The following is a 13,490-nucleotide window of genomic DNA, read 5'->3' as shown; positions in this document are numbered from 1 at the left end:
TCCAAACTAATCCTGATAATTTAGGTATTGATGGGTTTCGTTTTGTTTTTTGTTTTTTAAGAGCTTTGTTGGCTCCCCTGGGCAAAGCTATACAGCAAGCATATATTAGACTGCTTGGTCTGCCATAACAAAATGCCATAGACAGGAGGCCTAAACAACAGAAATTTATTTCCTCACAGTTCTGGAGGCTGGGAAGTCCAAGATCAAGGTGCTGGCCAAGGCGCTTCCTGGAGGGCTCTACCTTGTAGACAACTGACTGCCTTCTCCGTTTTTTTCACATGAAAGAGGGAGATATAGAGCAAGAAAGCCTGAGCTTTCTTGTCTCATCTTTTAAGGGCACTAAGCCTATTGGAGCTGGGCACCCTGATGACATAATTTAACCTTAATTACTCACTCCATAATGGCCCTCTGGGGTTGGGGTTTCAACATAGGAATTTGGGGGGACACAAGTGTTCAGTCCACACATAGCAAGGCAGAAACCTTTGTGTGAGGTTCTCTCACTTCTGTTTTTGGATCTCTTTTCTTTCTGAGACGTCTTGTTTCCTTTCCGTGCCTAAAATGTTTTATCCAGGCCCTCCTTCCAAATTTATTTCCACCAAACTCCCCATCCTGCCAAATCTTCTTTTCCCAACTGAGGGACGTTATGATTATCTGAAGAAGGACACTGATACCAGATTCTACCACTCTGCTGTTTAATAGAAAAGGTTTTTTATTTTTTTTTAAATTTGGATTACTCTGGATGCTTCCTTCTACACCTGTTTAATTGTCACATACCCCGTTTATTACAAGGGAATGAAATAATGAAATCATCTTTTTGGCATTATACCAATCATATTCTGTCCCTAATAGCTCTTTAATTAGTATTGGACCCCAGAGGGCTCAAGATAGTCAAACCTCATTTCTTGGAGACAGTGGGATGGGATGGAAAAGAGATTTCTGTGCTAACATTTTTTGTTGGGGTGAGACATATTTTCATGGGTTTTTGGCCTATCGAACAAAGGGAATCCCTGGCAAAGTGAGAATCTGCTTAATATTTTAAAAGGAATGAAAGTGGTTTTCATCTTTTATTATGTTAAAAGAATTGAGCATGTGTTCTCATGAACATTTACTGTTAACCCATTTTCTGGTTATTTTGTAGGCTGATTGAATCAAGTTTGGGAAGCATTGCCACAAAGTTTAACTTCTTCATTCACAACCTTGCCCAGCTTCGATTTTCTGGTCTTCCTTCCAATGATGAGCCCATCCTTTCATTTTCACCCAAAACATACTCCTTTAGACAAGATGGTCGAATCAAGGAAGTCTCTGTTTTCACTTACCATAAGAAATACAACCCAGATAAACATTACGTAAGTTTGATTTAGGTACTTGGAGAGACTCATGCCTGCATTTTTGTTGTCCTTTCTTGCTTCCTTTACTGACTCTGCTGAAGTTTCAAGCATTTTTTTTTTTTCATACTTCTCTTCCATGGATGGTCCAAAAATAAATAAATGTACTTGGAGCATCCCTAATTTGCTCCAAAATCATGAGGGACAAATGATATTCTTTTGGGGCAAGACTAAAAGGGTAGTACTTAACTATTTTGCTTTTTCTCCTTCCTTCAATTTCCTCTTGATTCCAAAGGTGAAGCTTGCTCATTGTAACAAACTCAACCAATATAGAAGCATGTAAAGCAACAATCTTACATTCTCATTCTACTCTCCAGGGATGAAGTATTACTCACACACATCTCTCTCGCTCACACACACAGTTTGTTTTTGAAAAACAGAATCTTCAGTGCACTTTTCCATACCCACCAATAGTGTAGCATTATCATCATTTTTTAATGCTATTTTTCACCCTTGTGTTAATATTTTGCAGCCCTGTCAGTCTTTAAATTTTTCACAAATTTTAGAAAGCGACTTCACTATTATTTTAATTTTTGCCTATTGTATTAGTAGTAAATTTGTATATGTTTATTGAATATTTTATCCTAACGCCATTTTATCGAGCAGTCCATTTCCACCTGCCCCCAATGATTTATCATGCCACCTTTAAATACACTAAATATATATATAAATAAATATCTAGATATATATATATATATATATAATATATATATCCCTGAATTCATTTCTTCAGTAGGTATATCTGACTCTTTCTGCACAGCATTTTACTCTTTAAAGTACTGTGACTTTATAACAGTTTAAATATCCAGTAAGATAAGTTTTCCCTCATAATCCAGCTGCCATAAATTTTGCCTTTTTTCTCATTTACCCTTAAATGAACTTATTAATATTTTCATTGGAAATGTACTAAATTTATAAATTTGGGAAGTACATTTATTATACTTAATCCTGGAAATCAAATGACTTTCACTTTCCAGTCCTTGTTTCCATATATTACAATGGTTAAGGTCACTCTTAGAATGTAGTTAGATATGATATAAATTACTATGAGTTTTATATTTGCTGTTTCCTATTGGTGACATATATTACCAAGTTAAAAGCACTGGTATTACATATAACAGTAAACCTGTAGATTTTCTGTCTGGAAAGGTTTTATTATGAATCTAATGTATTTGGGTGTGGTTTCTTTTCAGATTTATGTAGTCCGAATTTTGAGGGAAGGACAGCTTGAGCCCTCATTTGTGTTCCGGACATTTGACGAGTTTCAAGAACTTCACAACAAGCTCAGTATTATATTTCCACTTTGGAAGTTACCAGGGTATGTTCTCATCTGTGTACTTTAATCCTTTTTTATAGGAAACTATTTATTTAGTATCAGGTGTAAGTCAAAAGCTTTGTGATAACGCTTAGTAAAATACTGTGGACCATATGTGACTCATTTTCCTTTGTATCACAGTACTAGCCATAGACAAGGAACTGTAAGTTTTTGTTGAATGAATGATCAAGATCTTAAACTTAAAATGTGGGATTTTCCATCTTTCTAATTTTATTTGCTGCTTTAAATTTGTTATCTCTACCACAATAAGCAACACAAGATAATAATTTGGAACTTTGGTTTTAAAAAATCAGATTTTAAATCACTGTAGAAATAATCTATATGGTCATACTGAGCTCCTCTAAAAAATAAAAAGCTGAGGCATTGAGACTTAATTAGAATCTTAGTGCTTAGTTTTGTATCTGATATTCTTTGGAAATCCTCAGTTTTAATGTAGTATAATGACCAATAGATTTCCTGTACCAAGTTGCTTATATTCTTCTCAGACTAGATTTCTAAAGTAAAGAGGCAGCAAAGTGGGTATCAGTTTATTTCCATATGCAGTCTCATTTTCCCACAGCCACCACAATAAGCAGAATTAGGATTATCTTGATTTGGGCTGTATGTCATTTGTGGGTTTTACTGGTATCTACAATAGCTGTGGCTAATTGAGTAATGATTATTTTGGAGGATAAGATCTACATACAATGTTTGTGAATGATTAGTCTTGAGAAGAAATAAGTAGAAAATAAGTAATAAATACAGCAAATTATCAAAACCATGTACGTTTTGTACCAGGGTTCATAAAAGAATGATGGGGTATTTGAGCTGTTTCATCTCCAGTACTTTGAAATCACAAAATTTACTTTATAGTGTATTAAGACTACTTTGTATTTAAATATATAAAAAGTGTATTTCTAAGTAAATACTGTACTTGATTCTATAAACACTTCCAGATGAATTAATTTAAATCCCACTTCTTATTGTTTTTCTTTTGTAGCTTTCCTAATAAGATGGTTCTAGGAAGAACACACATAAAAGATGTAGCAGCCAAAAGAAAAATTGAATTAAACAGTTATTTACAAAGTTTGATGAGAGCTTCAACAGATGTAGCAGAGGTGAATGTCCTACCTGAAAAATAAACTGTTTTGTGTGCTATATAATATTTAAACTAATGGATCTCTTTCCTCTTCTATCTTAGTGTGATCTTGTTTGTACTTTTTTTCACCCTTTACTTCGTGATGAGAAAGCTGAAGGAATAGCTAGGTCTGCAGGTGAGATTTTTTTTTTCTCTTTATTGATAGTTCATGGCTTCCCTGTGGCCTGCAAGTCTGTAACTTCTCAGTGGATGTGTAGAGTGACAGTAGGGTTACTGGCTGTGGTTCATTGAGAATGAGGAGGGTATTCTTGCTAAGGCGGTGTATTTCTAGATAAATATAACTTCCCTTATATTACTAAAGTATGTATCCAATGGCGAGGTTCTTTACCCTTTTTTTAACCTCACATGTTATGGTCCTGGAGTTAAAGCAAAAATTTTTTGTTGCAGCTTGAACCACTGCAAGCAAGATCAAATTAAACATGAACACATTTATATTTTCAGATGCAGGTCTCTTCAGTCCAACTCCAGGCCAAATAGGAGGAGCAGTGAAATTATCTGTCTCTTACCGAAATGGTACTCTTTTCATCATGGTGATGCACATCAAAGATCTTGTGAGTGATTACAAATAATGATGATTATAGAGGAAACCCATCCCTTGGTAAGAAGCATTACTGTTAAGGGAATGCTTTTCTTTATAGGTTACTGAAGATGGGGCCGACCCAAATCCATATGTCAAAACATACCTACTTCCAGATACCCACAAAACATCCAAACGTAAAACCAAAATTTCACGAAAGACTAGGAATCCAACATTCAATGAAATGGTAAGTTAAAATCATTTCTAAGAAATTCCTAGATTTTTATTTGAGATTCAAAATTTTATACACTTTAAATTTAAAATTTTTAGGTACTGGTTGCTGAACTATTTATTGTGCTAGTAGAGCACATCAATAGCAGTCCAATGGCATTTAACACAGTGATGCAGATTTGAACCTCAGTTATAGACCTTAGGTTTTAAGAAGATCTTAGGGGCCATTATTCATCTGTTTTTCCAGTGCTTGAACCCCTCCTACACCATTGTTTAGAAGGGATGTGCAATCTGTGCTGAAATACTTCCAGGCTGCCCAGTTTGTTTGGGGCAGCTCCAGCTCTTAGGTTATTTTTTATACTGAGCCGAAATCTTCCCTCCCTGTACGTTTGCCTCTGTGGATCTCAGTTGTACCTGTTGAAACCACACAGAACTATTTTTTTTCCTACTTCTACATGGCAGCTCTTCACATAATTGAAGTTGAAATGCCCTTCCTGTTTATTCTTTTAAAATATCTTCAGAATCTTCACCTTTGCTTGATAGGATGTAGCTTCAAAATCATCCTCCTTCTAATTTGTTGTGGTCCGTGAGCAGCCCTCTTAAACAGAGTGCTCCAAACTGAAAACAGTAAACAACGCACCAACTGAACTGTGTGGAGCAGAACCGTGACTTTGCTCAGCTCCTCAGGGTCAGCGTAGATGGCTCATCTATTAAACCCCACTAACCCTTAGTCAAGTACTTCGTTAGGATAAACACCGCATTATTTGTGTATGTTGACATTACATCCGCACAAAATGTCTGAATAGAGATCTGAGAGCAAATAATTCTGAATATTCATCAAGGTTATTAAAATCACACCATATCCTGTCAGCCCTTTAAAAGCATATAAAACATTTAGTGAAGACCAACTGGTATTCTGGAAAAATAGTATTGGCTTTTTTTTAGTTAGTATTGTACTTTCAAGAAAATGAAATGTAGTCATTTTTTTAGTTCTTATAGTCAGTGAGAAGGACTGTATTAAGGAGATGTTTCTCAGCAGTTATGGTGAGGCTTTCTTGAAGGAAAAGAAAAGAATTCTAAGTGTTGAATGTGGTGTGTGAAACTCCAGATTCACTGTAAACTGAATTTATAGTTGGTGAGTTTGCACTGAATTATGGATAACCCGAAATTATCATTTCATGGTATATAAAGTCCAACAGAAAAAAGACAGCAAAAGGAAATTTTAATTCATTTTCTGTAAAGTAATTATAATTATGCTATCCCAGCTGCTTGCTTCCTTCCAATCTCCTTTTCCAGCTATCATCTTAATGCATGCTGCCATGTAATTTCTTTTCTCTTCCCCATACCTCCACCTCCGGAAAACCATGTTTTTAGTTTTTAGTCAATAATAATTTTCTACTTTGTGCATTGCTATGTGAGACACTCTGAGGCATGTGGATACAATCCAAGACTCCTGAAATACATCTAAAATATGAGACAAATTCCACCAGATATATTGTAATCAATGTCATTAATTGTAGTCACTGTCTGATTAATAATTTAATTTATATTTTTACTTAAAATAATCCAAGAAACCAAACAAATAATTTGTAACTTTCTGTTTCTTTTTGCCTTTGCTGTAGCTTGTGTACAGTGGATATAGCAAAGAAACATTAAGACAGAGAAAACTTCAACTGAGTGTACTCAGTGCAGAATCTCTGCGGGAGAATTTTTTCTTGGGTGGAATAACCCTGGCTTTGAAAGATTTCAACCTGAGCAAAGAGACGGTTAAGTGGTATCAGCTGACTGCAGCAACCTGTTTATAAGCTAGTGAATTTCTGAGCTTTGGAAACACAAACAGTTATAAACATGTGCACACACACACACACACACTTGAGAACTTTGTATAGTATTTTTATACTTGGACAGAAATTATAAAGTAAATGAACTTGCTACATTTCAGCACGTGTTGGACCAACAGTCACATAACTAACTTTTATGAATTTGTTAAAGATATTGCCATTTTTAAGTCATTACATATTAGTAGAATGCTATAAACCCTAAACTTAATATATATTAAGTCCTGATAAAGACTTTGAGTTGGTGAAGGATTTAATCCTCTCTTGAGTAATTCAGCGTCATAGCTTTAGTTTGGTTTAGTTTGCATTGTTTCTTACACATTCACAGCATGTTTGTTTTTGTGTTTTTGCACCTTCTACAGCCTTTACCACTGTGCATGTTTGCAAACACCAAAGGACGGGACGGTGCAGGGTGTTACCATAAAATGCAGCTGCTGTTCACAGGGCTGACACGCAAAGCACAAACAATAGATCGTTATGTTAAGAACTACTAAGTAGTTTATAGAAGTAGGGGGAAATAATATTGATTTTTATTATTCATGTCTTTAAAGCCCTTGTCGGAATTAAGTGCCAATCACTGAAGTTGTAAATAATGGTGCCTTAACTTCACGGGCTTCCTTGGCACTTCCTTCTGAGTTTTCTTTCCTGACTTGATAAATAATTAGTAGTTTCACTCGCTTTCAACTTACCCAACACAGGAAATTATGTATATTTACTAATGTTTTTCCCATAGAAAGACCATTTTCTCTGTTTCTGATGTGTGACTTGGTTAAACAGTCAGCCATTTGATTCGTGTTTTTGTTGTCCAGTAACTGAATGAGATTCATTGATGTAGCTGTACACTAAATTCCATCATTCCGTTATAGTCCTACATTTATTCCTCGGAGTGTGAGTTGCAGTTTGGTAGTTCCACTTCCATATGTCTTTACTCCACTCCTGCATTAAACAAGTGAAAATTGTTTACCCATTTGCCCATTCCTGTTTGGTAGAACAAGAGGCCCAGGACAAGAATTCTAGGGTCCAGACTGAATTTTAATATAGACTTTGATGGCAAAGTTTGTCTTGTAAGCTGTCTTACTGACATTTGTAAACATTGTACATTCACGTAAATTACTCAGTGTAATGTGATTCAGAATCATAAGGGACATGATTGAAATTATTCTACAGTATCCATTAAGAATAAGATTAGTTTTTATTAGTTATTCACTCAACTTCACACATAGTTATGTATATACTATATTAATTCTCATGGCTAAAATAGAAATTCACTTTTTAAATTAGAGATTGTAGCAATCTAGGTGCTGTGAGATAACTGACAAAATATGCAGTGAAGAATACCAAGAAAGGACAATTCAGTTGTCCAGAACAGAATTTTTACAAACTGTACAAATGTTTAATGAAATTGGTGATACCTGCAGAGCAGAAATAGAAGAGCTGAGGGTGTATCAATGGGACGGGCTTTAAAAAAACAAACAAACAAACAAACTTGAAATTTTTGGTGCCTAACACTAATGGTCCATTTGTAGGAAACCCTGTGAGTATGCTATATGAATATCACCAGCGTTTAGTTTCTTTTTCTACATATAGTTCACATTTTCTTAAAGTGTATAAGTACCTTTGCAAATGTAAAAAAGTACTAGATAGTTTCATTTAAACTTTTGAGACCTAATTCCATTCCATGAGTTGTCCCTTAGCCACTGTAAAAAGAAAGTATGGTTTTGGCAAAAGGTCATTGTTAATTGGACTCAATGTATACTGCGTATTTGCAGTCTGTTACTGCAGTGTCTCTGAGCACAAATAATAGAACTAGAAAATGTGATGTCACTTTTCAATGACAAGAAATCTGAATTCTTATCTAAAAATGTATATTGTGATTAATACTGTACAGTTAACAGAGTTCAGAACAAGTGGTAACGTTTTCTCTTAATTTAACTCATTTTGTGCATTTTTTGGTCATTAAAATACCACACACACACTTAACATATATTTTAATATAAGTTATTTCTTTGTGAAATGCTAATCTTCAGCTCTTACCAAAAAAAAAAAAAAAAGGGACAGAGGCGCCTCTTTGCACTACTACTATCAATAGATTTTAAATCAGTTGGTTTTTTTACATTTTTTTAAAGCTTGCATTAAAGTAAATCAAACAAAAGTTTAAACAAACTGGCCAAGACACTAATTTTTATGTATACTCACAAAGTTTTATATCTATCTTTATCGAGTAAAAATAATTATGCTACATATAAGTCCTGCATCAGAAGAATTCTTTCCTCTTGCAGTGCTTTGGGATTTGAAAATAATGGTTTACTCTAAGAACCTATTATTTTCTCTACTGAGGAACCCAATGTAGAACTTGCACTGACATTCTTATTACTGCCTTTATAAGAATCAGTAGGTATCTAACTGTTAAGGCATGAATGATCTTTGATATTCTTTTATCGTTTCAAATTAAAGTTGTATAAAAGTTTCAAAATCTTGCCTTAAATGGGATAACTATTTTTTCTAGGATTCAAATATTGTGGCATTTAAAAAACAAAACAGTCAATTTTGATACTTAGACTTCAGATTAAAAAGGACTAAAGCGGCACTGTATAATCAACAGATTTACTTACATGCTATTTGACTAGCAGTGCAAATATGAATGAATATAGCAGTTAGTCTCATCTATAAGAACCAAATACTTTCATTATATTAAAGTAGTGAATAAAGATGTATGATATTTTTATTAATGCCTTGAATATATTCAGTGGACTGAATGTGACTTTGTAACTGTACTATGATTGTATTAAAATATTTCTGGAATAAAGGAACTCGGCTATAATTTCTTTTCTCGTTGACATATTAACATTTTTGGTTCCAAACTTTGAGCTCACTGTTGCTGTTCTTTGCATCTCATCCAGGAGTTTATTAAGTTCAAATAATCCTGAATTTCAGAACTGGGCTGTCAGTTGCCCCTAAAGATGTCCAATTAGAGGGCCTGATTTCTAAGTGTGGTTCTTTGGAGGTCTGCATTGCCACTTTCCTAGAGCCTCCTCACCGTTTCATAGAAGTGAAATGCTCCAGTGAGTATGGTCCCTGGCTTTTGGTAGTTTATTTAAATATTAAATAGTGCAGTAACAGCCATGTTATAGACATATCTACACAACGGGGAAATGTCGATTCTTTTACTGTAACATGTAAAAGGGCCCAGAGACCATGAAGAGCAATAACTGAAACAATTAGAGCCAGTTTCTTGGGGGTGATGAACTCAGTTAATGTCCAAAAAAAATTTTTTTCACTCTTTTGAAACTCTTCATCGTGCAAATTTTATACATACTGTGTACGAGTATACAAAATTAGACAACAGTATAATGAATTCCATGAATGAATCCATCATACACTTTCAATAGTTATTACCTTGGGGCCGATCCTATTTTATCTATGTTAACTAGGATGTGCCTAGGTGTAGATATATTTATTTTTTTCTATCTAGGGTTCTTAAATCGATCAGTAACATCAGTTCTAAATAATTTGTTAATAATATGACTTCTCCAATTCACTACTCTTCAACTGTTTAACTCATCCATTGAGTTTTTCATTTTGGTTGTTGTATTTTTCATTTCTAGAACAACTATTTGGTTATTTTATTTGTTTGAATCATGATCCAGAAAGACACTCACAAGGCTGACAAGATCAATAGGAAAAGAATAGGTTTTTCAACACATGGTGCTGGGACAATTAGCTAACCGCAAAAGAATGAAGTAGGACTCTAACAACATATACATAAATTGGTTCAAAATGGATCAATGATCTAAACTTATACACTTAAAAGAAGACATAGGTGTCCATCCTTTTTCCCCCCCTCCTTCTTCCGACTCCCCCCTCCCTTCAAGCCGGTGTTTCTCAGTTTAGTTGTGTAGGACACAGCTCCCTGGGCCATGCTGGTATTATGAGCCTTGCGCTCCCTCTGGCTGAGACAGTCGCCAGTCAGGCTCACAGCAGCCCAGCTCCAGGGAGAGCTGTTGTTCACAATCTTAGCTGTAAGAGGGCGCAGCTCACTGGCCCATGTGGGAATTGAACTGGCAACCTCAGTGTTAGGAGCCGGGCGCTCCAACCACCTGAGCCACCAGGTCGGCCCCATCTTTTTAACCTTGGATTAGACAGGCTTCTTAAGTATGACATAAAAAACACAAGCAACAAGAGAAAGTAAAAAGACAACTCACAGAATGGGAAAGAATAGTCACGAGTCATATATCTGATAAGGGTGTGCTATCTAGAATGTATAAAGAACTTAAAACTCAACAGCAGAAAGCCAACCCAATTTCTACATAGGCAAAGGACTGAATAGACATTTCTTCAAAATGGCTAACAATCACATGAAAAGATGCTCAACCTCATTAGTCATTAGGAAAACACAAATCAAAACTACAATGAGCTACTAATTCCTACCCACAAGGATGTAGAGAAACGTGTTTTGTTTATCGTGGAGCCCCTATTCACTGTGGGAGTGTAAAACTGCAGCTGCTGTGGAAAACAGTTTGGCAGTTCTCAAAAACATGACCTCTCACCCAGCAATTCATATATTGTGTGTATGTATAAAATCTCAAGGAAATTGAAAACAGGTACTCAAATACTTGTACATGAATGTTCATAGCATTATTTATGGCCCAAAAGTACATACAAGCCAAATGTCCATCAACTGATGCACAGATAAAATGTGACACATCTGTATAGTGGAATATTCGGCCATAAAAAGGAAGAGCAGTGATCCTGCCACACCATGGATAGATCTTGAAAATATGCTAATGGGAGAAACTACACACAAAAGGCCACATACTATCTATTGCATTTACTATATGAAATATCTAGACTAGGCAAATCCATAGAGACAGAAAGATTAGTGGTTGCCAGGGACTATGGGGGAGGGGAGACAGGTGAGTAATTGCTTAAAGAATATGAGGCTGCTATTTGGGGTAATGAAAACGAGTTAGTGGTGATGGTTGCACAATATTGTGAATGTACTAAAAGCCACTGAATTGTACACTTTAAAATGGTTAAAATAGCAAATTTTATCGTATGTGGATTTTACCTTTAAAGGTCATAAAATCCATTTTTTAAAACCATTTGATCTCTGAACCTCTGCCTTTTAGAAATGTGTTAACAGTGGTTCATGTAGTAAAATTATAACTTTCCCCTTTTTTTATCTTTAAAAAATCAGAAGGTCCCAATTTACAAAAGAAGTTCTCAGAAAAGTATGTCACATAAAGGCCACAGGGCATGGCTTAATATTAATAGAAGGTAAACACCACTTGATTAAAATTCAACACACTCAACTGCATATTTTATCTATGATGATATTGATACAAACATGGCCAGATAGGGTGAATTAAAAACTAGTGGAGGGCTCAAACATGACAACCAAACAAAAAAACCTGAAATAACGTAATTCCTATTCCATGAATAAATACTTTTCAACATTTCTATATCCTTATTAGAAAAGTCGTATGGTGTTTTTAACAGCTGGGGGGTTTTTTGTTTTTGTTTTCATTTTTAACCAGAGTGGTATTCTCAAAACAATCCAGTACTGGTGTTGGTTATATCATAGACATCCCTCAATATTTCCACTACAAAACGAGTGCGATGATAAATCAGGGCTGAGGGCAAATCATTCCAGCAATGCTTAAAAAACTCATGAATTAAATAACTGACCTGATCCAAATCACACACAGGTGTACTGTAATCCAGGTCTAGATTGCCAAATTCCCACTATCTTCGACTGCCTCCTGAAATAAAGTTGGTAGTCTAGATTTCTTCAAATGGGGAACAAATTACTTAGGTTCGTAAGTGCCTAACTCCCTGCCTGCCAGGCAATGTTCTGGGTGCTGGAGATAAAAGCAATGAACAGTCTATCCTCAGAGTTCAAATTTTATTGGAGGCAGACTACCAAACAAGCAAAGGAAAATGTCAGATTCATGTGCTATGAAGATAATCAACAGGATATTGGGAGGGAGGAGGATTACTTTAGAATCTAAAGTTGAGATGGTCTTCCTCGGGAAAGGCCTGAGATGACAGAGGCCAGGGGTTTGGATTGTATTCTAAATGCACTGAGAAAGTATAGGAGGGGTTACTCGGGAGTAATAAATGCTCTGATTTACGTTTTTAAAAGATCACTGACTGCTAGATGGAGAATGGGTTATATGTGTTTGGGGTGGGGACATGAGTAAAGCACAAACAGCTGGAATACCACTGAGTTGCCCATATGAGAGCGGGAGGCTTGGATTGGGGATAGCAGTGGAAATGGAGAGAAGTGAATGTATTTGTGATACGTTTTTGTGGTAGAGCTGAGATGACTCTAAAGGGAATTAGAAAGGAAAAATCAAGACTCCAAGGTTTGTGGTTTGAGCAAATGCATAGTGTTTAACTGAAAAGGGACGTGGAGTAGGTAGGTAGGGATGAGGATTGGGAGTTGGAGCCCTGTTAAAACCTATTCCATATCTGGGCTGAAGATATAAATTTGACTAACAATAAGAAAGCATCTGGGCCGGCCCGGTGGCTCAGGCGGTTAGACCTCCATGCTCCTAACGCTGAAGGCTGCCGGTTCGATTCCCACATGGGCCAGTGGGCTCTCAACCACAAGGTTGCCAGTTCAACTCCTCAAGTCTCACAAGGGATGGTGGGCAGCGCCCCCTGCAACTAAGATTGAACACGGCACCTTGAGCTGAGTTGCCGCTGAGCTCCCGGATGGCTCAGCTGGTTGGAGCGCGGGCTGGTTGCCGGTTCTACTCCTGCAAGGGATGGAGGGCTGTGCCCCCTGCAACTAGAAAGGGCAACTGGACCTGGAGCTGAGCTGCGCCCTCCACAATTAAGACTGAAAGGACCACAACCTGACTTGGAAAAAAAGGCCTGGAAGTACACACTGTTCCCCAATAAAGTCCTGTTCTCCTTCCCCAATAAAAATTAAAAAAAAGCATCTTTGCTAGGAAAATTTGAATGAAATTCTTAATGCTTTAGAAAGTTATTCATCAAATAATAGTGATCGGTTAAAAGAGCAGTGGAGGGGGGATGT

The 13,490-nt window shown here is 36.2% G+C and overlaps 1 protein-coding gene and 1 long non-coding RNA gene across 3 annotated transcripts in view; one reads left to right on the top strand and one right to left on the bottom strand.

Moving 5' to 3' along the window:
- Window positions 1–9,255, top strand: part of PIK3C2A (phosphatidylinositol-4-phosphate 3-kinase catalytic subunit type 2 alpha) — an 86,745-nt gene extending 77,490 nt beyond the window's left edge. Inside the window, exons 27-33 of the mRNA XM_019746618.2 lie at window positions 1,139–1,346; window positions 2,579–2,703; window positions 3,701–3,818; window positions 3,902–3,974; window positions 4,301–4,410; window positions 4,498–4,623; window positions 6,230–9,255. Of these exons, the coding sequence (XP_019602177.2) occupies window positions 1,139–1,346; window positions 2,579–2,703; window positions 3,701–3,818; window positions 3,902–3,974; window positions 4,301–4,410; window positions 4,498–4,623; window positions 6,230–6,412 (943 nt within the window). The 3' untranslated portion in view covers window positions 6,413–9,255. The remainder of the gene's footprint in view (window positions 1–1,138; window positions 1,347–2,578; window positions 2,704–3,700; window positions 3,819–3,901; window positions 3,975–4,300; window positions 4,411–4,497; window positions 4,624–6,229) is intronic.
- LOC141572241 (uncharacterized) overlaps window positions 1–13,490 on the bottom strand; it is a 95,239-nt gene that overhangs the window by 63,571 nt on the left and 18,178 nt on the right. The window lies entirely within an intron of this gene.

The sequence above is a fragment of the Rhinolophus sinicus genome, linkage group LG06 (assembly GCF_036562045.2).
Source record: "Rhinolophus sinicus isolate RSC01 linkage group LG06, ASM3656204v1, whole genome shotgun sequence".
In the NCBI taxonomy this organism is placed as follows: Eukaryota; Metazoa; Chordata; class Mammalia; order Chiroptera; family Rhinolophidae; genus Rhinolophus; species Rhinolophus sinicus.
The sequence above is the reverse complement of the archived record's forward strand: the minus strand, read 5'-3'. Positions and strand labels throughout refer to the sequence as shown.